Raw genomic sequence first — 24,400 nt, forward strand, 5'->3', positions numbered from 1 at the left:
ACTGGTAAACCAGGTCAAGCCACCATTATCAACAGCACATAATATCAACAAACTTCTCCATTGACCAAATGCAAACAATTTATTAACTGTCAGCTTTTATTTTTCTCTTATGAGCCCTATATTTTTGGGATTCTTTGATGAATTTGAAATCTTGGAACTTCTTACAAATATTTTGAGAGAAGCTGTATAGAAATAGAGTGTCCCACAATATTTTTCAAAATAGTACATATTAAATTATTTTTTATTCGATTAGACGTAAAATATATAGATAAATCATCCTTTGAACTTCCTTTTAAAATTATCAATATCTTTTCGTCTCATTTTGTTGCTAACCCGTGTAAAAATTTCCTCAAGTATCCTCCCTGTGTAGAAAATAGAAACCCTTGATGACTAACGACTAAACTTTGGCTTAACTTGATTAGTTTGTACAACGTAGAAATACAATGAGGTTAGTGACATTAAAAACTTTAACAAATTGAGCGATGTTGAATTAAGCTCCAATTTACATTGCCGAAATTGCGCTCCAAATCAATTTTGGCAGAAATCGTCGCATTCTTGAACAATATTAAAGAAATAAAAGATGTTTACTGTGCACAGGCTTATGCAAACCGAGGAGGCCTTCGGGAGAACTCGATAGAAGATCACTGCAAGCCCAAGACCGAAGGTCGAGGGTTGCACCTGCTTTCAACAGTTTCACACTGCTGTACACAATTCAAAAGAAAATGATCGCAAAAAGTCAATCGCGCGACAATTAGCCCCGAGTGGAAATCAGCCTTTAGTTTGATAGAAATCAATGGCAGTGATGGGCGATTACCGATTACTTTGCATCGAGATAACGAGCCTAATCTGTAATTTTCATTATCGTCTCACGAATCTTAACACACAACATGCATCGTTACTTTGCATAACAACATTAAAACGGAAAAATCTGAAGATTCTAATGAATTTTTTTATTAAAAAAAACGCATTGAAGGATTACTTATTGTCTTCGTGAAAGGACATGCACCTAAGGAGCCATGCAACCACAGTCATAAATTATAGTCATGACGTCATTTAAAGAAACGTTAACATATTTAAATTCGTGTGTTTTCACTTCAACGGAAAATTAGTCACTTTAACCTGACTTTAATTGTGTAGAAAGAAAGGTAAGTTCTGTCTTTTTATTGAATACCGTCGAAGTACCTAAGTATGATTTACATGAAATAGTCAACTAGTCTTAGGGTAGGCCTCGTAATATGAAAGCTTTAACTGTAAAATGCCTTGATCACGATGATAAGCCTTAGATCGTTCGAAAACTGTTGCATCGTTCAAATTCAACTGACTAAAGCTTTCGTGCAATGTAGGTGGATGTTCTACCATTTGGATAGTCAAACAGAAAACATATTACATGTTTGTAAATGTAGATCGTCCAGGTTGGTATAGTCCTGACTCCTGAGAAGGACTGTTTTTGTTGTTGTTGACTGACGTTTCGACAACCTTAGCGGTAGTCATCTTCAGAGTCAAAATGGAAAGAAAACATATTGTTATTTGCTCATACTCAATATATCTGATTAAGACTTTAAAAACGCAAACTAACGTCATATGCAGAGTTATTCATCATGAAATCTCGTAACATGTGTTTCATATTTTTTTATATTGTAGATCCCACATGGATGGAGTTGTGAAAGTTCCTTTACCACCTGTGTCATTCACTTCAATTACTCTTACTAGTTTGTCATTACTCATGTGTCATGGTGATTCATGGCCAAGAATGTTCATTTGTAGTTTGGATTCTCTGTGGATGTCAGTTGTTTGTTCATATAATAATGATGGGCCCCATTGTTATATGAGCCCACCTAAAGGTGGTCAGCTGATACTCACAGAAGATCAACTCTGCACTAAGCATTCTTTGAGTGATGATATAACTGGGGTATTGAAGTGGTCAGTACCTACTTTGTTGGTTGATGAGGCCCGTTACTTCATGTATGGAATGGATATAAAATGGACATTGCATAACGGCATCTGTCGTATGAACATTATCATTGGAGTGACTGGACTTTAAAAACAGACTATATTCTACGAAGATGGGAAACAAGCGTGTGGAAAAACACGATCCATGTCTTGTGGTTTGTAAGTTGAGTAGATAAGTGTCAAGATTAACTTATATGAGTAACTGCACGAGATAGTTAAAAGAATCCTGATGGTCTATTTTTATAATTTGAACATTAATCATGAAAAACACCCAAATTAAAAAAAATGTCAATAAAAGATGTCACTTGCTGTGAGAAATAAGCTGGCTTTCACTCGCTACTTTTTACTTGTTTTATGTGACGTCTATAAAGAAAATTGCAATGCTGCAAAAAGGATTTATTGATTTTCTAAAATAAAAATGCTACAATAAATTTATATGATATACATGTAAAACTGCGCGATGAAAAAAAAAGAAAGAGACCTACTAAGTCACTTGGATAAGACTGACCAGGACAACGCTTGGAAATCAGGTATCAAAGTTTTGTTCTTTTCAATTTATTTAATTTCTGTTTTTGTTTGTTAATTATGCTGACATTTATAACGTGTTTTTTATAGAGTAGCTATGTCTGTTGGCCTACTAACTGGACAATGAATGAACGACAAAATCGGACAGAAGCGCCAAGAAACAAGCGTCCTTATTGAATAATTAACACTTGCGACTTTCGTTATGCATAATGTTCACTATTAAGCGCATATTCAAATTCAATCGCTAAAAATTTCCGTGAAGCTAAAATTTCACAATTGTTAAATTTTCTCACCAAGCACACGAGTGAAAGCCAGCTTTTAATAAAGTTCTTAATGAAGCAACATGTAAATTTTGAATCGAATGAAGTCTAGTTGACATCAAAATTTATTTTTATGCAAGTCAGACGTGACTTTGGTCATTTCATTTTTTATTGTTACTACGTTTCTCTTGTTCCAACACAAAATATTTGCTGTGTCAGTAGGATAGCCGGCCCGCTTTTTTGTTGCTCTGTAAATTAAAATTTTAACTGTAGCGTACGATCTGACTACGCTGCATGTTAAAGTAGATCATCGGGATCATTAAAAATAACAAAAATATGAAACGTCTAAAACTACAAAAATTGAGGAAATTTTTTTAAATTTTCGATCTTTTCTTTTAATGGAGGGTTTTTTACCGAATCCACCGGTTTTCCCTCCCATTTCGTTTTGTTTTGGAAAAAAACAGTGTCCACATTTGGGGCCAAGCAATGTCATTTGTCATAACATTAATTATTGTAGCTATCAATGATATTCACGTTTCTTTTTCATTTCTTGGCCTTTGGGTGTATCTCCCAAAACACTGCGTTTGTTAAATACAATGGAATACATTTAAAAAAATAGGTACGCGCGTGCATTGTCGAGAGTTCGCCTCCGCTTTAAGATCGTAGTCCTCGACAACTCACAGATATATTTTTAATCAAGTAATCGTGCAGACGTTCACTCTAATCGCAGTAAGAATACTAACTAACTAACAATCGTAATGGTACATCACTATAGTAAAAACAACCCACTTCTAAAACCTTCACAATAAATGTCAATCATAATAACTTAAGGAATGTCCGTCAGTCCCGACAACATATTGGTAGCCTTCAAGTATATAGCTACTGAATGAAGTAGATTTAATTAACATAGTTAAAATAAAATTACATATTTAATAATACTCACGTCAAACTTTTTCAAGATTTGAAAACGTTCTTTACTTATACGACCAAGTAATTTCCTAACCGAGGAATTTGATATTACCAAGCAATTGCAGCTGCTGGAATCCGATACTACAATTGTTGAAGATCAAATGTACAGAATTCCAGAATATCTCAAACATTCTCTTATTTTGTGATGAAAAACCTACACAGAAGAAAGTTACTAAATTGCAAGTGCATCTCTGCAAAATGACAACGAGCACTTGACCACTTGACCACTTGACCAAATTCATTAAATCTCTTGGAAGTAACGTCATTGCATTTCTTCTATTCACTACTGGAGCCAGTGTGGTTCTACCAGGAATGAAGCTGAAGGTCACATTCACCATCTTAAATGATTTAGCCCGTCGTCCTGTTGCGCATACTTGTGGTCCTTTACTTGAAGTTGCAAGCACCTATCAGTGATACAGTGAATTTTCAGAAGAGTTTTCATCCATTCTTCACGAGAAAGTTCATGGACATTCCATATTGTTTAGTGGGGACGTTAAAGTCATATCTTCACATCTAAATATCATACGACATTCAAGAGTGAAAAAAAAAAATTTTGTTGTTGTTGTTGACATTCCAATATTGTATTTTTGTTTGTGGTGAAATACATAATATACTGTTGAAACAATTATTTCACCAGCTGATTGATTCATTAATTGTATTATGTAGAAACTATAAATACCTGCTTTGGTTTCGCATTCAGTCTGTTTTCTTTTGGCATCAACCATGTAGGATTTCTTCATTACTTCCTTGACAGTATTTCAACGTTTAAGAGTGCTTGTAGTTTTGTTTTAATAATTCCTACTAGAGTAATATCGTATTGCTTCTTCGATCTTAAGAATGTAAGCTTGGAGTATTTAAATGTATACATATTATTTCGTCATTATCAAAATAAGCAGAATATAGACTGGCGTTAGTGTACTTCTTAAGAAGCCCGTTCACACCATCCGATTTTGTCGGATCCGAAAAAACGGGTCGTGTGAACACATATAAAGTGAGCTTCCGTCAATCTAAAAAATCGGATGAAAATGGAACTTGCTCTATTTTCATCCGACAATATCAAAGAAGCCGACTAGCCAAATTGATAGATTTGAAAAAGGCTTGGAAACAAGAACAAAAATACTATACATATAAAACAATGAATGTCCTGGATAGCACAAATGGCCGTTCACGCAACAATAAATATCTAAGCGATAAAAGCGAATATATATATCTACTAAATTATCAGACCGTCTGAACAAGCAACCAATAGTCGGAACCGAAACAATCGGATCCGAAAATTTTTGTAATTATGTCTTAAAAGTTTTGAAAATGAACGTATTGTGCAATTGTGTTGTAGACTGAACGAGCTTCTGCGAAGGAACTTAAATAAACAAATGTATACTTTAAAGATCGCTAACCCAATGCGCTAACGACTGCTGGCGATGATCTTTATCATATAATTCTGATTAGTGATCACTGGCACATGACTGGCATGAATACCTGATAAACCTGTTCAATCAAGCCGGGTAACAGGCTGTTCATTTGAGCCCGGTTTAACGGAAAATCTCGCCTACCTGTTTATGAACTTGCTTTGGCACCTTTGCTATAAATTTACTATCAATAGTGACTATCAATATTTAATTATTTATCAATATTTTGGGATTGAGTTTCTCATATGAAGGCGAGGAACTATTTTGTTCGCTCTGAGGGAATTCTTCTAACCACGCTCACGTGAACACGTTCAAGTTACTTCGTAGAAGTACATACGTGAAAAACACGTGTACTTTACCAAAGCACCAGTGCACGGTACTGGCGGCATGCAAAAAGAAGTTACAAAACAGTCGTTGTTCAGTAGAAAGTTCATCAAAAATTCTATTCATTATGACAGAAGACAAGAACAAAGGGTATTTCGCTATTGACAAATTGATGAAAAAGGCAAAAACTGCAGATGTCACTTTAAACGATATCAATGATGCATATGCGACTCACAGCGTAGTATACGAGACGGTAGGTCGTGTTCAACTCTAACTGAAAAAGCTAACTCATTTTATGCAATTTCACTATCCGTGCTGTGCTGTTTTGGCAAATTATTTTGACTAAAGAAAATTGCAACTTTCAAAAATGTATTCAATGAAAGGGGGCTTCGACAAAATTTCGTCTCACATCGTAGACTTTGTCCGCGATTGTGTCGACCCCTTCCCTCTTCCCCCTACACCATCGCGGAACAACAAAAAATATGTATTTATTGATGACAAAAAAGCAATTTGTAATTGTGGAAAGTGTACTGCTCAAAGCGAGAGGAGATACTTGTTTTTTTTGCTATGACGTTCTTGTTGTGAATATTTGATATATTGACTCAGTGTTGCCAGATGAAATTTTAAAATATTCATGCTCGCTTGCGTCAAAAGTTCACAAAAATGGCAAAAAGTTCATATTACATTTAATTTTTAAGATCGGAAGTTAACGGATTAACTCGGACGTTTTGGGAAAACCTCGGAGATTTTCAAGAACTCTCGGGGAAGTATCCGGAAAACATCGGATTATCTTAAAATCGTCGAGCTATGAAGATTTTCTTTTCATTGAACTATAATTTATCTGTACATTCTTTATGAAAATGATGAAAATACAAAAATGCATAATATTTAGAAAAGTTCACAAAAAGTTCACAAACTTTTCATGTTCATGAAATGTTCATGAAGAGAGCAAAATGTTCACAAATCTGTGAACTTTATTCAAGATCTGGCAACACTGAATATTATGAAATTTTCCAGACTTTTTCAATGATATTTATTAAATCAGTTTTCATTCCATTTTACTCCCCACATCGGACAACGTCCACAATGCATGACTAAACCTATTTTTCCACAACGATTTATTTTGTGATTGTCAAATTTTTCTTGTGTGATCACAGATAGATCATTTTATTTGTGTTTATTAACTTGGAAAATACTGACATAGCTGCATAACAGCACTATTGATAAATAATTTAATTAAAAGGCAACTTTTTCAAATACATACACTTCTTTCTTTTTAGGGAATGAAGAACCATGATTATTCTGGACACATTGTGGCTGCCAATAAATTCACACAAAAATTGGAAGAGTTTGGGTTTTCTAAAAATGTTCACATAATTGACTTGGGTTGTGGTACAGGTATGGTTGGCGAGCAGCTGAACCAACAAGGCTACACAAACCTCGATGGAGTTGATCTAAATCCTCAAATGTTAGAGCTTGCAAGAAAAAAGGGCATCTACAAATCATTGCACACAGGAGCAATGGGATCTCCAAATTGCAAAGATTTGGGAATCAATGCAAATGAGTATGAGGCTGCTATATGTACTGCAGTGTTAGCACTTGCACATGTGGAGAGTGAAGGCTTAAATGATCTTATTCATGTGGTTAAACCTGGTGGTCTTGTATGTTTCAGTATAAGAGATATGCATTACAACACCAAGAAATGTAATTTTCCTGAAAGCATAGAGCAACATTGTAAAGATGGAAATTGGAAATTGATTGACAAGCATCACCAAGAAAACTATTTAGATGGAGACGGTGCTTGGTATTTTGTCTGTCAAATACAATAAAGTAACTGGTTTCATCTATCATTGATTTTTTTATAAAATTTTTAACAATAATTTTGAACAAAAAATGAGAAGAAGTAAATATATTGAACAAAAATGAAGTTTTGATTTGAATTATACCCTATGAATAATAAACTCTTAATTATCTTTACAATGATCGGGCGATTTATCTATAGTCATTTTCAAGTTTTTCTTTGATCCTCATAGAAGTCTTCAACTAGTTTAGCCATGAATGAAAATGGATCACTAGGTCGTTCAAACGCAGTATATGTGATCAAGTCCTACTAGAAAATAATTGAAATTAATACGTTTAATTTTACTTCTATAAAACCATCAGTTTTGGATCCGAAGGTAGGTCAAAATAAAGTAATTACAAGTTCATTTTAAATTCAAAATACTTTTATAGCAATACTGTTGGTAAGAAATATTTAAAGAAAATTTACGCTTAAAATACTCCCAATACAATAAGCTCTTTAAAATGGAAATATATTTTTACTAATGTATTCTGATCTGCTGTGGATCTGCTAATGTGTGCTAATATAAATTTTATTCAATGATAGGATGGTTAAGTGTATTTATATCTTCTCTTTTCATGCATCTTAGTTAAATAATGAAAATGAACGTAACTTTACTAGGTGAATATTTAGGTAACATAACCTTTGAAGCTTGCAAAAAACAACAATAGTGAAATGAATTGAATGATTAATACAATCAATGATTTCAATTTGGTAAATAGAACAATTTGACAGAAACCCAGACGATGGCAATAATCAAAAATCATCCACACAAGCAATGGAAATACTCTTTCTCAAATGTCAGAAAAAAGACGACTTGTTTGTGCCTAAGTAATAAGACGTTATGTTCACCAGACAAAAACAAATGTTAGGCAAGTCACGAATAAATGAACACTAAACAGAAGAAGTTTAAAATATACCTCAAGCAATGATAAAATCTGATTATTTTGTAGATATCTGTAAGCCTTTATGTAAGGATCTTCAATAACAGTGGCGTTGGCGCAACTTTTGAGATTTTCCGAAGATTGTAGCAAAGATGCTTGGATATGGTCAATATAGTCCTTTCCTACTTGTCTAAGGTCATTTTCACTGACTTTTTTTTTGCTTATTTTCTCTTCCATAGTCAGTTAATCACACTAAACGTGTAAAAAACAAACTTTTCTCCATCAATCTGCCATTTTGATTTACGAATGACGTCATTACACATCGTCATAGCAACTGTAGAGCTCAATGGTGAGGACGATCAGAGCATTGAGCTCTAAAAGACCTGGAGGGGCAAAGGGGCCTGGGCCTCGTGGTCAAAAACATGGCGGTAATGGCGGATTTTGGTTGTCAAAACTTCCACTTTGAGAAAAATTTTTAACATTCGCTCCCTCCCGAAACGGATCTCTATTACTGCTCATAGTAATGACAACCAGCGAAAACAACCACGATGCCGTAAGCATAAAATATTGAAAATAATGCTTAAGATTTTTGTGAAATAAACACACACATTTAAATGAGGTAAATCTACTGTAAAATAACGTATATTTTGTCAAGTAATGCTTTAGCTATATTAGAAATAAATATCAAACGGCAATCTTTACACTGTTAACGTGTTGTTAAGCTTTAATGCATAATCCCATGCGCATTACTTGTGTTTTTGACTGTTTGTGAACAGCTTGGTGCAACTGTCTTTCTTGAATAGATGGGTAAATCTTAGTTGAAATGTCGAAAAGGAGTTAGAAAAGTTAGCTTACCCTACGACTTAAGTCGACTGGAAATATATTATAAGTAGGTATGTAATTGTTTTGAGTTTTTTTTGGTAGGATTGATTCTGGGTGTCTTATAAAGTATTATGATATTCTGATAAATCTACTGAGAACTTATGAGGAAAATATCTTGAACTAGGAGAGCAAAAGAACGAAATTCAGAAATTCTATAATCATGTTGCTGATTCTGTTTTAAGCCAAGATATTAGAAACTGGATTGTTATTGACAACCATGGATCTACTACTGAACAGAACTACATAAATTTCCCATTAAAAATACTATTTCTTAAATCGAAGTGCATTGGTTTCTCTGACATAACACTTTTCTTATTACTGCATGAAGGCAAACCTGTTTAAATAATTATAATGTAGGTGAAGATATTTAGCATGTTGTATAATTGTTATTATACAGACATTATTTATAATATTATGGCCTTGTGTAATGTATGTCAAGAACTTATTAATTCTCAAAATGCTAACCTTCTTGCACTACTTTTCTTTTGTGTCCTTACAAATTACAGTTACCTATACTAATTTTTTCTAGGTTCAAACAACTTGACAAATTTTTGAATTTTACATTATGCCTTTGAATTTTTCTTTTGTCTTTTGGTAAAATATCAGTGAATGACTTAAAAATCAAGTTTATCTAAAATAGTATTTTGTACAAAGTAACTATACATAATTGGAAAAGTCTCATGTTGAAGACAGATGTGGCTTCTTTTACTAGATTGCTACTCTTATTCTTTTAAATGATATCGTAATTCTTCAAAAGACATAAAAGTTCTTTGCCATCAATTTTGCTTCTTCCACATTCAACTTCATTGCAACCAATGCATCTTATGTGAATTTTTAATCACCTGGAATTGAAAATGTATGGATTTTGTCAGATGATGCAGTACTGTATTTAATGTTTCATGCATGTCATGATAAGCTTTTCTTGAGCAAATATTTCAAGGTAGGAGCAAAATTTGGCACATTATTGAACAAAGTAGTTTTATCTTGATTTTGATGTACTAACCTGTTTAGTACACTGTGTAACAAACAATTCATTTACAGAAACACCATATGGCATTTATAAAACTTTTAGCATAAAGCAAACCTTTACACACCATCATCATGCTTGTCCAAATCTGTCAAATTGTCCAGGCTAGCTGTTTAATACAGGTAATTTTATTGTACGACATGTACCAAAGAGCTCATTAATTAATCCTGCACTGCATTTGATTTCAATACAGCTCTGTCCTTAATATTTGCTTCATATTTTCAGAAAAATATCATGAAAAAATCCTCCATTTCAACTCAGTTGAAACAAGGAGTTTTAAGATATGCATATCTCGATAAGAACTGGTTTCAATGCCTCGTCTAGCAATCGATTAAGTAAAGAACAAATAAGACTGGATAAACATAACTTAAATTATAACTTAGGAGTAAAAACATTCACAAAATATAAGCCATCACACTTCAAGTATTGACTTAAAACAAAACACTGAACACTTTAAATAGTAAACAATCTTACGTTGCTTACCGGTGTCATGAAATGTTTCCTTTTCTGGCATTACTTCAGCATCCGTATACCAAACAAGTTTGCAGCATGTTTTAAAGATAAAATTTCTAAAAGTTTTTGTGCTTGGCATTGATATTTTCTATAATCGCAATTGTGGTTGTCAAATCCGGGTGGGCGAAAAAAATTTTATTTTATGAGCCCGCGTCTTTCCGCTGACTTTGACAACCAAAATCCGCCATGTTTTTGACCACGCGGCCGCGCGCTAATAATTTATACTAATTTTGTTGACGTTTCCCCTCCAGGTCGTATAGAACTCAATGGATCAGAGCCAATGGACGATCACTGAACTGTCATCACTGAAGAGGATGAGTAAGTAGAATCTTGTACCCAAATTTAACCATGTACGAAGCTAAACAAATCATGGTGCGAAATATAGGATTTAATGTTCCAGATCTAGTTCAGTTCAATAGGCTCACCACCACACATCAGAAAGTGAGACGGAGCCACTGTAGCAGTTAATTAACGAATAATAATTGTCTTTTTATAAGTTTGGCGTGCTAAAATTTTTATCATAAAACACATACAGCAAAAGAATAGTACAAAATTTTTCATAAAATACATTTTCTTATGGAATATATAACGTCTTCTAATAAAACAATACCCACAAATCCTTTCTTCTCATGTGTTACATTTCTTACTATAATACGATGATTTCATTTCTTCATGAAGTTTTCTTTTCTTAACAGCAGCTTCCTGTTCGAGATGCTGTATTGCCAATTCATCATCCTCACTGGGATCGCTCCAAAGGGAGCAAAACTTACATTGTGTGCATTTCTGTCCTGGATCTCTGGAATGGCGACAAAAATGATTATAATCAATGTATGATTTACGGCAGATGTAACACTGTGTTGTACCACATCTGCAAGTCATTTTATTGCAACCATCAGACTTTGTAAAGCTCAAGTTACATTTTGAACATTTTCGTACTTTAGCCATTGTCATTTTTTCTTCGTAACTGACGCGAAGGTTTGTCTCCGATTTCTTCTCAATTTCATGACATCTCTTCCCGAAATGCTCTTTCCAGTCCACGGAGCACTCAACACAAGATTGCCTTTCACACTTCTTGCACGAAAACACTCTCTCCGTTTCTGGTAATATTGCAGCAAAGTCACAAAAAGGACAACTATGAAGATTCGGTAGATCTACCTTTTCCAGACAATCTTTCTGCAACCTCTCGCGGTATTTCTCGATTTCATTCTCAGAGAGACATTTCTTCAGCTGGTCGTATGGAAATCTGTGGTCACAGTCATCTCCCATACATACCAAGTCGAGGGAAGCCATCGAAGAACCGAATATTATTTCTTTGGCATAGCCACGAAGACACTCCTTGCAAAAAAGATGTCCATCACTGCATTGAACAATGTCTTCAAATGCAAAATCTCCAAAACAACAACCACATTCAATTTCTTCTCCTTCGTCAATATACTGTTGCTTGTTCAAGTTCTCAGCCATAATGGCGTTTTTCCTTTCTTCATCCAGCAATCGTTTCTTCTTGACAAAATCTAACTCTAGCTGTAAGTTAGGTTCAATTGGTTGTGCAATTGATTTCAACGGACGCTTGCCCGTTATCAGTTTTGTGATGAAAAATTTCCTACCTCGAGCTCGCTGAGTAATGCTCTCGCTGTTATCATTCATTGCTAAAAGAGCATCTTCTAATATTTTATGGGTAGGAGCATAGCGACTACAGCAGAGTCGCATAGCACGTCTAATATCTTTAACAGATATTGATTTAAAGTTGTTACATAGGATCTTTTCACACTGATCTATATATAAACAAGACTCCACAGGGCATAGTTTGTTAAAATAATCGATTTCACTTGGCTCAATGATGGTTTGTTTCACTAGAGGTTTACCACTATTCTGCATATCTGGACGATCTAGCAATGCATTAACAATATCATTAGTAGACCTTCCATCATTCAATAACATGTGAACAAAGACAACATTGACATTTGGAAAAACTTGTTGGACAAAATCTAGTGTTGACATTGCCAAAGTTTCAGTTTCAATAGCAGATGTTGTAGTCATTGGTATTTGCTGGGGTGTTGCATTATCACTGGTAATTGTTGCAGTATCACTGGTAATTGTTGCAGTATCACTGATGGTTGTTGTTGCAGTATCACTGATGGTTGTTGTTGTGGTGTGACTGATGGTTGTTGCACTACCACTGATGGAGATGGTTGTTTTACGATTAGAATCAACATGAAAGGGAGGTGTTGAACTATTTTTAGATAACAATGAATGAATAACTGAAGATCTAGAAGTTACTGCTGTAGGATTACCGAACTCTTCAGTCCATTTGCTATTATCATCAATTAAAGGAATTCGCAATGGCTGAAGACTTGGATGTAACATTGAATAAGGTGATTCAACAGTCAAAGGTGTTTGGTCAATTTCTACCATCTGAATTTTCTCTCCTGAATTTTTAACCAGAGAGGATGGTGGACAAGGTGTTCCATTAGAAAATGATTTTCCTAAATCAACATAGCCGTTACTGATAGTTTCAGACATATGGTTCAAACATTCTTCCAACTTTCTCATTGAATCTTGTATTACAGGGAGGCAGCCAGGCTGTCTAGGCACAGTGGAAGTTTCTGATTGGCTGTGAACAGTTTTTGATGGATTTTCGTCAAGCTCCTTGGTTTCAATAGGATCAGAATCGACTGTCGTTAAATCTAATATCTGAGGCTTCACTAAACTACCACGTCCTGATGAGTTATGACAAAAGGAAGTGGATTTTGATTCCTTTACATAAATCAGAGGTATTTGTTTTTTAGAACCGTCCTTCAAAGTTTTTTTTTTCACTGATCCGATATAAATGATATCAGGATTTCCATATTTTTCGCCATCCTTTTTTCCATGATTAATTTGACTAGCAAGGATGGCGTCAATACAGTACGACAAAACATCAACGGCCTTGGCTGCCATTGCATCCACAATTGTCCTATCAATAACATTTTGTTCAACTTGTGGAAAGATTTCCTTTAACTGAGCATGCAATAATGTTTTATCCATTTGCTCAAGAGGACCCTAAATCATAAATTCACATACAGATCACAACGTCGCATTATATCCTCTTTTGGAGGGAAAATGGAAAATAGAGGGAAATATAAAAGTGGTTATTATAACATAATATCATAGCTCAGAACTATGCGAATATCAACATCGTAACACACCGTCTGACAGGAAATGCAATTATGCAAAAATGCAAATAGTTAACAAATCGCTGCGTCAGGTGAGAAATTTAAATGCGAAATAACACATTGACAATAACATGATATTTTAAACATTTCTTGTATTCTGAGTCATCAATATTTTTTGTCAATTTAATTCTTCTTGAACCATATGGCATACTGGTTTCATCGTAATCCTTTAAAAGCTACTGGTGTCGTTTCCTTTGAAGTACTTCGTAGTGGTTTGACAAAGCCAGCCGCTTCACAATTATTAGGGTACAGTTAAGTAGTTTCAAATTTTCAACAACAGTGATTTCATTTAGGACCATCTCATAACTGTTTGGATACACAGTTCGATAAGTAATAACAACTCACAGGCTAATCTTTGTGAATCAGCTCTCATTGATTAGGGGGGAATAGTAGACTTTCATCATACTGTAATTTAAACGAAGTCTGGAAGAGTACTTTCCAACCTTGTTTTCTACCATCGCTAACAGTGAATTGAAGAAATGTCGTGCAAACTTGTTGGAAGTGATAGTGGAGCCATCAAATGAGATTTCAACTGTTGAAAACATTTTCAATCGCTACTTGTCCCTTATACATGGGTTGTCGTCATACAATGTTGATGAAGGAGCTAGCACTTCTGACAGTAAACTACGCAAGCTTGTGAGATTTAGGTGGACAAGTTCGGTTTGTGGTAGTACTCCAATGTAAGGAATAAAATTTTACATTATACTTTTTCATGAGTGAATTTTCTGAAACTAAACTAAAGTTCAACTGTTTTAAAGGGCTATGATTGACTCAAATTTTGAGCTTGCATCAGTGTGTCTTGAGTTTGCCATGTGGTGTATGAAACATGCATCACATATTGCTGATAAGAGTGAGTAAGTATTCATTAAAGTTTTTGTTTATATTAAGACTAATAATAACATATAAACACAGTTAAAACACCATGAACTAGAAAATTGATAGTCATTCATGGTATTTAGCGTGTCCATGGATGAAGCAAAAGAAGTCCATACATGCTTGAAAAAAGCAGCTGGAATATTTCATTATGTGAAGGTAGACTTAAATACTAGGATATTTATGGTGCAATGCCATCATAAGCTTTGATTTTTTACATTTTTCTTTTTAATAAAACAAAACAGGAGAGTGTACTTGGAACTTTGGAGCAACTTCCAGAGTCAAAAACAACAGACATTGATGTGCGAATTGTTGAAGCTTACAAACTGCAATGTATTGCCGAGGCTCAAGAAGGTAAAATTGTCTTAAAAATGGGAATTAAAATTTTACCATGTAGTATGGAACTTGTATAAATGTTGAAAGTTTTTTAAAATTCAGTAACTGTTGCTCGAGCAATGGAATTGAAACACAAAGCATCACTAATCTCATCCTTGGCTTATGAAACATCCAAATTATATTCACAGGCAGGTATATAGCATTTGAGAAAGATACCAGTGAATATTACTTTATATAATGTGCATATAAATGTCAATTTGTTTTTTACTAGTGGATTTCCTGACATCTATGGACGTCACAAGAACTGGAAAATGGAGGAAATACTTGGAAATCAAACGTGATTTTTATCTTGCTTATGTATGAAACTGAATGTTCATGTTTTATAATTATTATTTTATCTATTGAAACATTTATAAACAGATGGTGCGGGATGTTTATTTCAGGCTTATTGTTACTATGGTGAAGTTCTTCTTACTGAAAAAGAACAATGTGGAGCAAGTATCAAACTTTTACAGGAAAGCGACAAATGTAAGATTTACATTTTAGTTTGTTCTTCCCTATTTTATTTCCCAAACTCAATTATACATTTCCACTTCTTCAGTATATCAAAGTGCATGTCGTATGTGTGTGGAATATTCATCACTTAAAGGACCAGCGACAACTCAAGCCCGTCCTGCCGAACATTCTTTCTTTAAAGCACTTGGTATTGCAATAAAAACGAGGCTGGACAAGTCGACACGTGAAAATGGATTTATGTATGTAGTAGATCATACTTTTCCCTTCATTATGACATTCCTATATATTGCTTTTTTTAAGTACATATAAAAAGTTTATGTTGCCATTTGACTTTAGAACAATTGCAATTGATTTTAAGTGTATAAGCATTTTGAGAATCTCTATGTATTCCATTCCAATCCAAACTAGCAACATAAAATCACGCTATACATGACGTATGTTTTGGTCATTTTTATTTCAGTTATTTCCACAAAATTCCCGAAGAAATTCCAGAGATTGAAAAAAAGGCTTCACATGGGTTGGCTAGTCCACAAGAATTCTCACTCCCTTCCCCCCACCAACTATGGACTAAAGAAGTGTATGAAAGTTTTGATATTGAGAAAATCCCCAAGGAAAAGGCAAGTAGTTACTTATTTGCATCTTTAAAGGCTGCGACAGTTGTTTTGCGTTGCTTATTCCTGTTTCTGGATTATTTTTCACTTCTAAATTTTAAATGAAAAGTCTTTCTTTTTGCATGATTATTCCAGGCTCCTGACAACGAACCTATCAAGCCAATTACTGAAAATGAACAAGGTAAATCATCTTTCTCATCTTGTATCATATCGTAAAAAGCGTTGATTGTCACACATAAAGACGCTTTGAATTCCAACCAAATAATCAATAAGAAATTTAAGAAAGTCTATTAATGAAATGATTGTAATTATTATCAATAGCAATGTAGGTACGAGGCTATTTATATCCACTTATGTTGCTATTCTTAATTTTATGAATCAATCTCGTACTCAAAGCCTTTTGTACGAACTCTTTATGAATATAATTATTGTTTTCATTGAACATATTTTGTTTTAAAATTCTTGAATTTATTTTGTCTTTAAGTCTCTTAATTTACCATGATAATTTGAAAACTCCACAGTTGAGTCAGTGGTGTAATTTGGTTGTGACAAGCAGCCTCGTTTATCGCAAAGTTCGCTTTTTCTCCTATCTCTTGAGAACTTTATTCTCATCAAAGGTTTCCCGCTCTGTGTTCTTATTTCTGGTTGCTCCCAAGCCACACGCGGTTGTCTATCGTTATCTAAATTTTTAAAATTCTTGATACTGTTCGTTACAAATGTTGACATGTTATTGCTTTCAACACAACTGAAAACGGGAATTTTGCTGTCCTTATCGAAATTCAGTATATTTGTAAGATGATCAAATGTCGGTTGAAAACTGGTGTATTTTGTGGCATTTTTCGTGAAATTAATCTTGGCCAAATCCTCTTTGGCCTTCTTTACTTTTTGTTTTAGCTCAAATGAATCACATTTGTTCGCTCTACTACGCAACTTCTCAATGATTTTATGTCGCGAACTTTTCATCTTTTCGTCCGGCGTATGACAAATGGTTGGTGGCAAGCGACATTTTGTTATATTATAAGATTTACTAACATAACAAGATATTCTGTCCGAGAGATTTGCACGAAGATATTTTGCCCTTGGTTCGTTGGCCACGTAAAACATGTGCATCTTTTTTAAAAGGTTTGCATCAAGCATATCTTTAATTTTGGTTTGATTACTAGGAACAAAAGAGACCTTGGTTCGACTGTCCTCATTCTTCAAGTCACTTTTCTGTTGTTTTTTTTCTCTTGCTTTGCTGGAAGTAGAAACATGGAAAACCTTAGCTTTACTTCTGTAAATTTTTGCTTGTGTATGTGTCCCTGTCTTTATTGGTATGATTGGTATGAGTCTGATTGCTTCAACTTTATTTTCCTTTACGTTCTGATCAGGTTTATTGCTCTTCGATATTTTATCAGGTAGATGTGCGAGTCTGGATCGCGTATTTCTATCTCTTGGTTGTGTTGTTTTGCAGCCTTTCCCAGAAGTATGAATGGTTAAGGTGGTCCTTTTCTGTAAACTGTTTTCTACCATTTTTACAAAACCCTGTTGAATCCCAACAATGCATGCGGCCCGGCACATTCGTACCCATGCAATTGCATGCAAGGCCTCAAATCCCCAGAATCTCACAAGTGCACATGCAAGCAACGTACCCGTTCTGCCCCGTCCTGCGTGACAATGGACAGCAATGGGATTTTGTGCCTTTCTCACCAACTTCAGAAAAGTGTTCAGTTGCGCTTCTGATGGAACACCACCATCTTTAAAGAATATATCATGATGCTTAATTGCACAACAAACAAACTCTTCGGAGTCATATGGTTGTCCATAACTTGTGCGATACTCGTAGTCTCGTCCGTTTAATCGCACTACAGTCTCGACCTTTTTTTGTTTTAATGCTTCAAGTATGGAAGAGCGGACTTTGGGTCCACGTCCAAGATAACGAGGCTCTTTGGGATCTTCTAGAGCAATGAGACGTCCTGGTACAATCCAGTTTATAATGTCCTCACTTCCGTCGCACAGGTTAATGCTGACATCATAGTCTCGTTTTCGAAACCATTGATTTACCATTACTCCTTGATGAACAGCGTACCAACAATCCAACAAAGTTAAAGCATGAGCTGTCGAGCCTTCCATGTCCGTGTATGGAGAAACGTTGCCGGTAAACGCATCCAAAACGTTTCTTGTTTCAACTGGTGTATAATTATGTTCGATAATAAGGTAGCAACCCATAAGGAAGATGGCGTTAGTACGTTTTTGTTGGAAGCTCAAAGTGTGAAAGTTGTTCGTGTAATATAGATGTCTCCCAGCTGTATGTTTTAAACTCGTCACTACCATAGTACAATGACGCTTTATGTTCATCAATGACATCGGGCCGAAGTATTTTCTGATCTTTGTGCATTTATATAAGTTATCCATGCTGTGGTAATGGTAAATGAAACCATCTCGTTCGTTCATATGAATACCACTCAAAGGATTGTCTGCGCGAATTTGAAAAAACACGCGATTTGGTACCAATTCTATCATTCCTTTCATAACAAAGTCGATTTCTCCAAATAATTTAATTCTTTTTGTTGTTTTTTTACATTCTGATTTTTCTGATCTTTGCTACATGTGCTACCCAATCATTTGAAATTATTGCAACCGTTTCCATGGCAACAATTGTTACGTCAATGCCAATGAATTATAAGATTACAAGTAACTGGAATGATAACTCAGGGGATGGGGTTGGTTTGAAGTCATGTTTTTTATGTAGTGCCAGTCCTTTGTAACCTTAATTCTTTTAAAAATGTTTCTTTATTAAACTTTTTACTCAAGTAATTAAATGTCTGAAGTATTACCAACAAAAACAAATTTGCAGTTTCCTGTTAAATACAAAAACTATCAAAGTTTCCGAAAATTTGAATGATCAAATAAAAAGAAAAATAGGGAGCTTAAGCTAGCGATGTTTTGAAATCTGTAACGTTAAAGCAGAAGTAAATTTAACAATTTTGATGACGTAACCTTTGAGGCGAAGTCAAAAACGGCAAATTGGCTGTTTTAGCGTACTTGTTTTTAACAGAAACGTCATTTTTTTGTTTTTCTCCCTAAAAATGTGTGTGTTGACATATTCAAATAAGAACAGTACATTCAATTAAAGGCAAAAGAAAGCTTAGCTTATTCCCAAACGTTATTCATGACGTTCCTGCTGACAAAAACGTTGCTAGCTTCAGTTCATTAAATCAAAAAGATCTAAACCAATAAAAACTTTATAAAACATGTTTAAGGTTTTTTTAAATAATAAATGTTAGAAAAAGACACAGTGTCGGAAGAAGTTAATTAAAACATTGCTTGATTTATTTTATGAGAAGAACTCTTGTAAACAAAATGATGAAGTTCTAAAGCAAAAAAACATCGTTTTCGGTCCATGCTTCCCGATGCCTTCTTAAGCGTAAGGCACTAGAACGCCGCATGTTAACGCTTCGGTTGGAGATTTCGGCCCCTCCACGCTATCCTACTTGGGGATGTCAAAAACATCACTTCGGATAAGCTGGACGCTAAAAAGATCAAGGAAGAAATCAAAATAGCTGTTATGATGGAGATGAGTATCCTGAATTGATGCCTATTCCTTTCGGCTACGCTGCGAGAAATTCAAGAGTTATGAATTGCGAGAATGAATTCGAGGTGTTGCAGATGCTTGGAAAAAGGAGGGTTTGCTTCAGTTGTCGAGGTAACTTTTTATTACATACAACATCGTTTAAATAGACGGTAATTTGGTCATGTGAAGGAAATTTTGTACGTGATTTAGAAATGCTTTATATACGCTTAGGTACGTAATAAATTGGATGGCTGTCTCTACGCGATCTAAGGTAAAAAGAAATTTACCATCCAAAATGAATCAAAATTTTATAACATAAAATTGCTTGGCTTATTAAATGTTATCTTTGTAGAAACTATTATAACAAAATAGATGATCCCTTTTTTGCATGAAGCACATGGATGCTTTCGTTCATAATGAGAAAGTCATATTGTATAAGAGGCTCTCGTTCATCACGAGAGAGTTATGAGAAAGTCACAATGTAAAAGGTAACAAGTAAAAAAACATATAAACATGTTTAGAGTCGGTTTAAGTTATCAGTCAAAAAGGCAGAAGTTGTTTGAACCTTTGCAGTATCCTTTGATGTTCTAGTTTCTTTTATGAAAAACGTCTATATGTTCGTACATTTACTTTAGAAAATGTCTAGTAAAGAAAAAGAGAAATTTTAAAAACAAAAATCCCGGTTTCGATCCTTGCCTCCCGATACCCCGAGATAGTTGAGCACTACATCGTCTCGTGTTTATTGAGGGAACCATATAATCTTGTCTGCCATGAAGCCCATGGTTTGCTCGTGATACACGAGAAACAGTAAATGAGAGAGTTAAATAAGAATGATATAAACCAATAAAAATTGTATAAAACATGTTTAAGGTTGTCTTAAATAATAAATGTTAGAAAAAGTGTCAGAAGAAGTTTATTTTATGAACATTTGTTTTTTGTAAACAAAAAGATAAAATTCAAAAGCAAAAAACCCCGTTTTCGGGCCATGCCTTCTTAAGCGCAAGGTACTACAACGCCGCATGTTAACGTTTCGGTAGGAGATTTCGGCCCCTCCACGCTATCCTACTTGGGAGATGCAATAGCAAGCTTCCGCCCATCAGACCCCGAGATCACCTGCGATAGGCTTTGCTCGGGGTACGCAGGGAGAGTGCGGTCGCCACCGAAGTGTGGGCTTCTAAGCCACTGCATACTATATCGCACTAAGCTTCCACTGCTAGTTGACATCTACTATATGAAGTTTTAGCTTAATATGTATATAGACAAATTCAAAGGCTTACGAAAGTTGTGGTATTACTAAAGTCACTCTGCGAATTAGTTCTCAATTAATTTGTGACGGAGCAAGCTAAAAAATTGGTGCTTGTATACGCGCTTAGCAATTTTCAATCATATATTTTTGGCACACTCTTTTTCTACTTAAGCTTGTTTTGACAAATGCATACCAACTCAAATGCGTAACACTTTGTTACGCCACTCGTAATATCTGTGACAATGATAGAGACTTTATTTTTCTCCATTACTTGTATCTGCATATTTTGTGCATAAATGCTCTAATATTTATGACAGATGTTATAATTTGTAGATTGAGGTAGAAGAAATACTTGAAAGTTGAAAATGAAACTTCGAATAGTGAAACAAAATCAAGTATGATTGATGGAAAAAGAACAAAGACGCATCTGTAAAAATTTTACATTTTACAAAAAAAATTTACAATTTGAAAAATTAATACAAAACGTGTTGTTGAGAAAGGTAAAGAGACAAAGGTGTGGACTATCCTGTTGAATTTCTCGGGCAAACATTCATGAGAGTCTTGAGGCAACGGTGCAAATGACACAATGTGACTCTATGTTACTACGTATATTTATAGGTCAGTGAGCTCGGTCTATGATGCGTAGATGACGTGTAAACCAAAAACAAATATGGCTAGTGGCAAACAAGAAGGAACGTCAGTTCAATTGTATTCAGTGTCGTCTGAACCCAATAATATTGACTCTTTAAATTCAAATAGACCACTAGAAGATGAGTTTATGTTTCGATCGTCCTCTCCCGACTCCAATGTTGATTATTCAGGAAATATGGCTCCGCCAAGTGGCGTCAAAGTTGACGATTCAAATGCGTACAACTTAGGTCAAATTTTTAACAAAAAGAGGTTTGCCTGGCTTTTGGAAGTGGATGACACTGGTGACGATCTTGATATGGAAAAACCTTTGCTGTATGTTTCATCAATTGACATTTAATTTTAGCGGATAGTTTTTTCCCTTTATCCCCCCTTGCCACAGTGGTCCTCAATTTATATCTAAGTGATCCAACACACTGGCAAACATGTACACCTTAAAATAAAATATCCATTTTTCTTTTCAGCGAAGAACTTGACATTGATGTTGATGATATTTATTACAAAGTTCGATGTGTTCTTTTCCCTCTACCTTCCCTTGGCTTCAAGAAAGATGTTTTGAGGGAAAATCCTGATTTTTGGGGACCTTTGTTTGTTGTACTATTATATGCATTGTTGGCTTTGTATGGTCAGTTTAGGGTAAGATGTGAAATTTTTTTACGTGTTTCAGTATGTCAATAAAACCCGTCTCATGCCGTTGCCTTTCAGTGTAAACAAAATAGTGTGTTGTTTTTGTTAAACTTTATTTCAATTTACACAACCTTTTTATTGCTCAATTTGCCTATTCATAAAATTACTTTGTATGATTAATATGTCAAGAAGATTACATTAAAAACTGTGATTGTTTGGCTTTTCTCCTCTGACGAGATAAGTTTTGATGATTTGTTATTGTAAGTTCTTTTTTAATTTAATTTTATAGGTTGTATCTTGGATAATTACAATTTGGGTGTTTGGGTCGTTGCTTATTTTTCTCTTGGCCAGGGTACTTGGAGGCGAGGTAGACTTGTGTTGATCAAAGAAAAAATTTGAGCATTGTTAATGATGGCTTATTTGTGTCACTTGATCTTATAATACAGGTTACTTTTTCACAATGTCTTGGAGTTCTTGGTTATTCTGTTTTACCATTAATAGTGACATCATTAGCATTGATTGTTCTCCATGGTATTCCCATACTCAATACTGCAATCAAGGTATATATATTAAAATTATATTTATTTCTTTTTACTGCATGTCACACACTTTTCTTTTCTATATCAACTTTCCCCTTGTTTCAGCCTATAAGAAACTTTTTTCTATTTCAGTTTCTTGGCGTCATTTGGGCATCTTATAGTGCTGGTTCATTGTTGGTACAAGAAGAACTGAAAAATAAAAAACCTCTTTTGTTATATCCAATATTTCTTCTGTATATTTATTTTTTTTCTTTATATACTGGAGTATGAATGTGCTGCTGCACACCAAGATGATTCTTTGCATATTTTGTTGAGACAAGTTATGCTAATGAAGATGGAAGAGATGATACAAATTTCAAGCTCCTTCCATTATGAACAAGACCATATTTGATAAAATATATATGTACACAATAATATAATGTAGAATTGTAATTGTATATCACATATAAATCGTACGGTATTTTCTGAGCGATGTTTATAATGTAAATTATGTAATGTAAAAAGAATTTTAAATAGTTATTAAATCCTACTTACCTGCGAATGGGCAAACACAGATTGATTTTTGAATATTTTTTATTTACAGTACGTAAAAGACGATTGAAAGGTAAGACTTCATCATTTTATTACTTTATTGCCAAATATGTATTTTATGTATAAATTTATTTTATTGTTTTGCTAGCGATTATCTTTTCCTTGACCTTTTTAGCAACTAATTGTTTACTAGGCGTACGATTACACAAAATTTTTGCAACTTGCAAATAGCTGTGTTTCTACATTACAAAAGATCTTTATATTTGCCTTTTATGTAAATGTACAAAAGAAACAATTCCCCCAGCTTCGAACCATCTGTGACTGATATCAGGGAAAATAAAAGTTTTTCTTTGTTGAACGTTTTTTTGTCATTTTCTGATTTTTTAGATTTTAGAGTCATGTCTATAAATTCAGGCCAGTTTTTCAATGACTTTGGCTCATCTTTTCATACAGTCCCACATTCTCCATTTATTCTAAAAGCAGTTGTTTCATCTCCTGTCGCTATTGTGCCAGAGTTAGAAGCCAACCAAACCAAAGCAGTTCAAAGTACAAAGTGCATTGGTAGTAGGAAATATTTTTAGTATAACTTTTACACCTGTTTGTCTCATAAAAACTTATTATTTGTCCATTTTGTTTTTTCAGTACGACATTCAAAATTAGTTAAGATTTCCGAAACTTCTTCACCAGCCACACCTTGCAGAGTACCATCGTTATCTCCAAAAAATACAAAAAATACCCCTCAACTGTCTATTGGTAAGTATTAATTGTGTAATAAAAAATATTGAAAACCCTTGCTTATAACTGTATATTTTTGCCCTGTTGCTTCCTTTTTAATGTTTGTTTGCAATTATGTGCATATTGAATTTTGTAGAGTTGTGGGGTAAATGTTCTGCTTTTTTTTAGAGCAACAAGTTCCTAGCCTTACTCCAAAACTTGGAAAAAATACTTCACAAAATGTCACACCCTTCAATCTTTTTGCTGATGATGGTGATATATTTGTCTGAAGTCTGTCCATGCTAATGGTGTGTGGACAAACCGTTCATTTTTGAAATGTGTTATTCTTCTATATTTGCCAGTTGTATGTTGTGTTCATTGTAAATGCAAAAATATATATTTTACTGCACA

At 34.4% G+C, this 24,400-nt stretch overlaps 4 protein-coding genes and 2 long non-coding RNA genes across 8 annotated transcripts; 4 read left to right on the forward strand and 2 right to left on the reverse strand.

The window, feature by feature from the left end:
- The first annotated feature begins 5,318 nt into the window (after positions 1-5,318).
- On the forward strand, positions 5,319-7,414 carry LOC124441839 (methyltransferase-like protein 27). The gene is made up of 2 exons (XM_046992306.1): positions 5,319-5,690; positions 6,718-7,414. The coding sequence occupies exons 1-2, from the start codon at positions 5,565-5,567 to the stop codon at positions 7,264-7,266; spliced, it is 675 nt and encodes a 224-aa protein (XP_046848262.1). The 5' UTR covers positions 5,319-5,564; the 3' UTR covers positions 7,267-7,414.
- On the reverse strand, positions 7,332-8,521 carry LOC124441840. Its single transcript, XR_006947008.1, has 2 exons — positions 8,198-8,521; positions 7,332-7,547 (listed from the first exon to the last, which is right to left on the reverse strand). It is a non-coding gene; the product is annotated as an uncharacterized LOC124441840 (long non-coding RNA).
- Positions 8,522-10,950: 2,429 nt separating this feature from the next.
- Positions 10,951-13,720, reverse strand: LOC124441836 (E3 ubiquitin-protein ligase RNF216-like). The gene has a single exon (XM_046992304.1). It carries the CDS (start codon positions 13,605-13,607, stop codon positions 11,211-11,213), a length of 2,397 nt encoding a protein of 798 aa, XP_046848260.1. The 5' UTR covers positions 13,608-13,720; the 3' UTR covers positions 10,951-11,210.
- A 3-nt stretch (positions 13,721-13,723) lies between these two features.
- On the forward strand, positions 13,724-16,590 carry LOC124441837 (BRO1 domain-containing protein BROX-like). The gene is made up of 11 exons (XM_046992305.1): positions 13,724-14,041; positions 14,263-14,475; positions 14,554-14,649; positions 14,755-14,827; positions 14,914-15,022; positions 15,107-15,196; positions 15,276-15,361; positions 15,448-15,532; positions 15,606-15,759; positions 15,981-16,137; positions 16,267-16,590. Exons 1-11 carry the CDS (start codon positions 13,938-13,940, stop codon positions 16,345-16,347), a joined length of 1,248 nt encoding a protein of 415 aa, XP_046848261.1. The 5' UTR covers positions 13,724-13,937; the 3' UTR covers positions 16,348-16,590.
- A 438-nt stretch (positions 16,591-17,028) lies between these two features.
- LOC124442380 lies at positions 17,029-21,293 on the forward strand. 3 transcript variants are annotated; one of them, XR_006947232.1, is made up of 4 exons: positions 17,030-17,119; positions 17,295-19,816; positions 19,916-19,955; positions 20,037-20,361. It is a non-coding gene; the product is annotated as an uncharacterized LOC124442380 (long non-coding RNA). The 3 variants fall into 3 exon arrangements; XR_006947231.1 differs by lacking the exon at positions 20,037-20,361 and adding an exon at positions 21,264-21,293 and having other exon boundaries at positions 17,029-19,816; XR_006947230.1 differs by having other exon boundaries at positions 17,029-19,816.
- Positions 21,294-21,382: 89 nt separating this feature from the next.
- LOC124442378 (protein YIPF4-like) lies at positions 21,383-24,400 on the forward strand. The gene is made up of 9 exons (XM_046992877.1): positions 21,383-21,430; positions 21,549-21,893; positions 22,043-22,214; positions 22,495-22,572; positions 22,652-22,765; positions 22,877-23,348; positions 23,663-23,836; positions 23,918-24,028; positions 24,179-24,400. Exons 2-6 carry the CDS (start codon positions 21,577-21,579, stop codon positions 23,012-23,014), a joined length of 819 nt encoding a protein of 272 aa, XP_046848833.1. The 5' UTR covers positions 21,383-21,430; positions 21,549-21,576; the 3' UTR covers positions 23,015-23,348; positions 23,663-23,836; positions 23,918-24,028; positions 24,179-24,400.

Source organism: Xenia sp. Carnegie-2017, unplaced genomic scaffold (genome assembly GCF_021976095.1).
Source record: "Xenia sp. Carnegie-2017 unplaced genomic scaffold, XeniaSp_v1 HiC_scaffold_20, whole genome shotgun sequence".
NCBI classification, from domain to species: domain Eukaryota; kingdom Metazoa; phylum Cnidaria; class Anthozoa; order Malacalcyonacea; family Xeniidae; genus Xenia; species Xenia sp. Carnegie-2017.

Coding starts and splice junctions, on each gene's coding strand:
- LOC124441839 (XM_046992306.1), top strand. CDS start 5,565: ATGACAGAAGACAAGAACAAAGGGTATTTCGCTATTGACAAATTGATG. Junction 5,691..6,717: donor ACAGCGTAGTATACGAGACG/GTAGGTCGTGTT, acceptor CTTTCTTTTTAG/GGAATGAAGAACCATGATTA.
- LOC124441836 (XM_046992304.1), bottom strand. CDS start 13,607: ATGGATAAAACATTATTGCATGCTCAGTTAAAGGAAATCTTTCCACAA.
- LOC124441837 (XM_046992305.1), top strand. CDS start 13,938: ATGGCATACTGGTTTCATCGTAATCCTTTAAAAGCTACTGGTGTCGTT. Junction 14,476..14,553: donor GTTTGTGGTAGTACTCCAAT/GTAAGGAATAAA, acceptor ACTGTTTTAAAG/GGCTATGATTGACTCAAATT. Junction 15,533..15,605: donor TTTACAGGAAAGCGACAAAT/GTAAGATTTACA, acceptor CCACTTCTTCAG/TATATCAAAGTGCATGTCGT.
- LOC124442378 (XM_046992877.1), top strand. CDS start 21,577: ATGACGTGTAAACCAAAAACAAATATGGCTAGTGGCAAACAAGAAGGA. Junction 21,894..22,042: donor GATATGGAAAAACCTTTGCT/GTATGTTTCATC, acceptor TTTTCTTTTCAG/CGAAGAACTTGACATTGATG. Junction 22,573..22,651: donor CCAGGGTACTTGGAGGCGAG/GTAGACTTGTGT, acceptor CTTATAATACAG/GTTACTTTTTCACAATGTCT.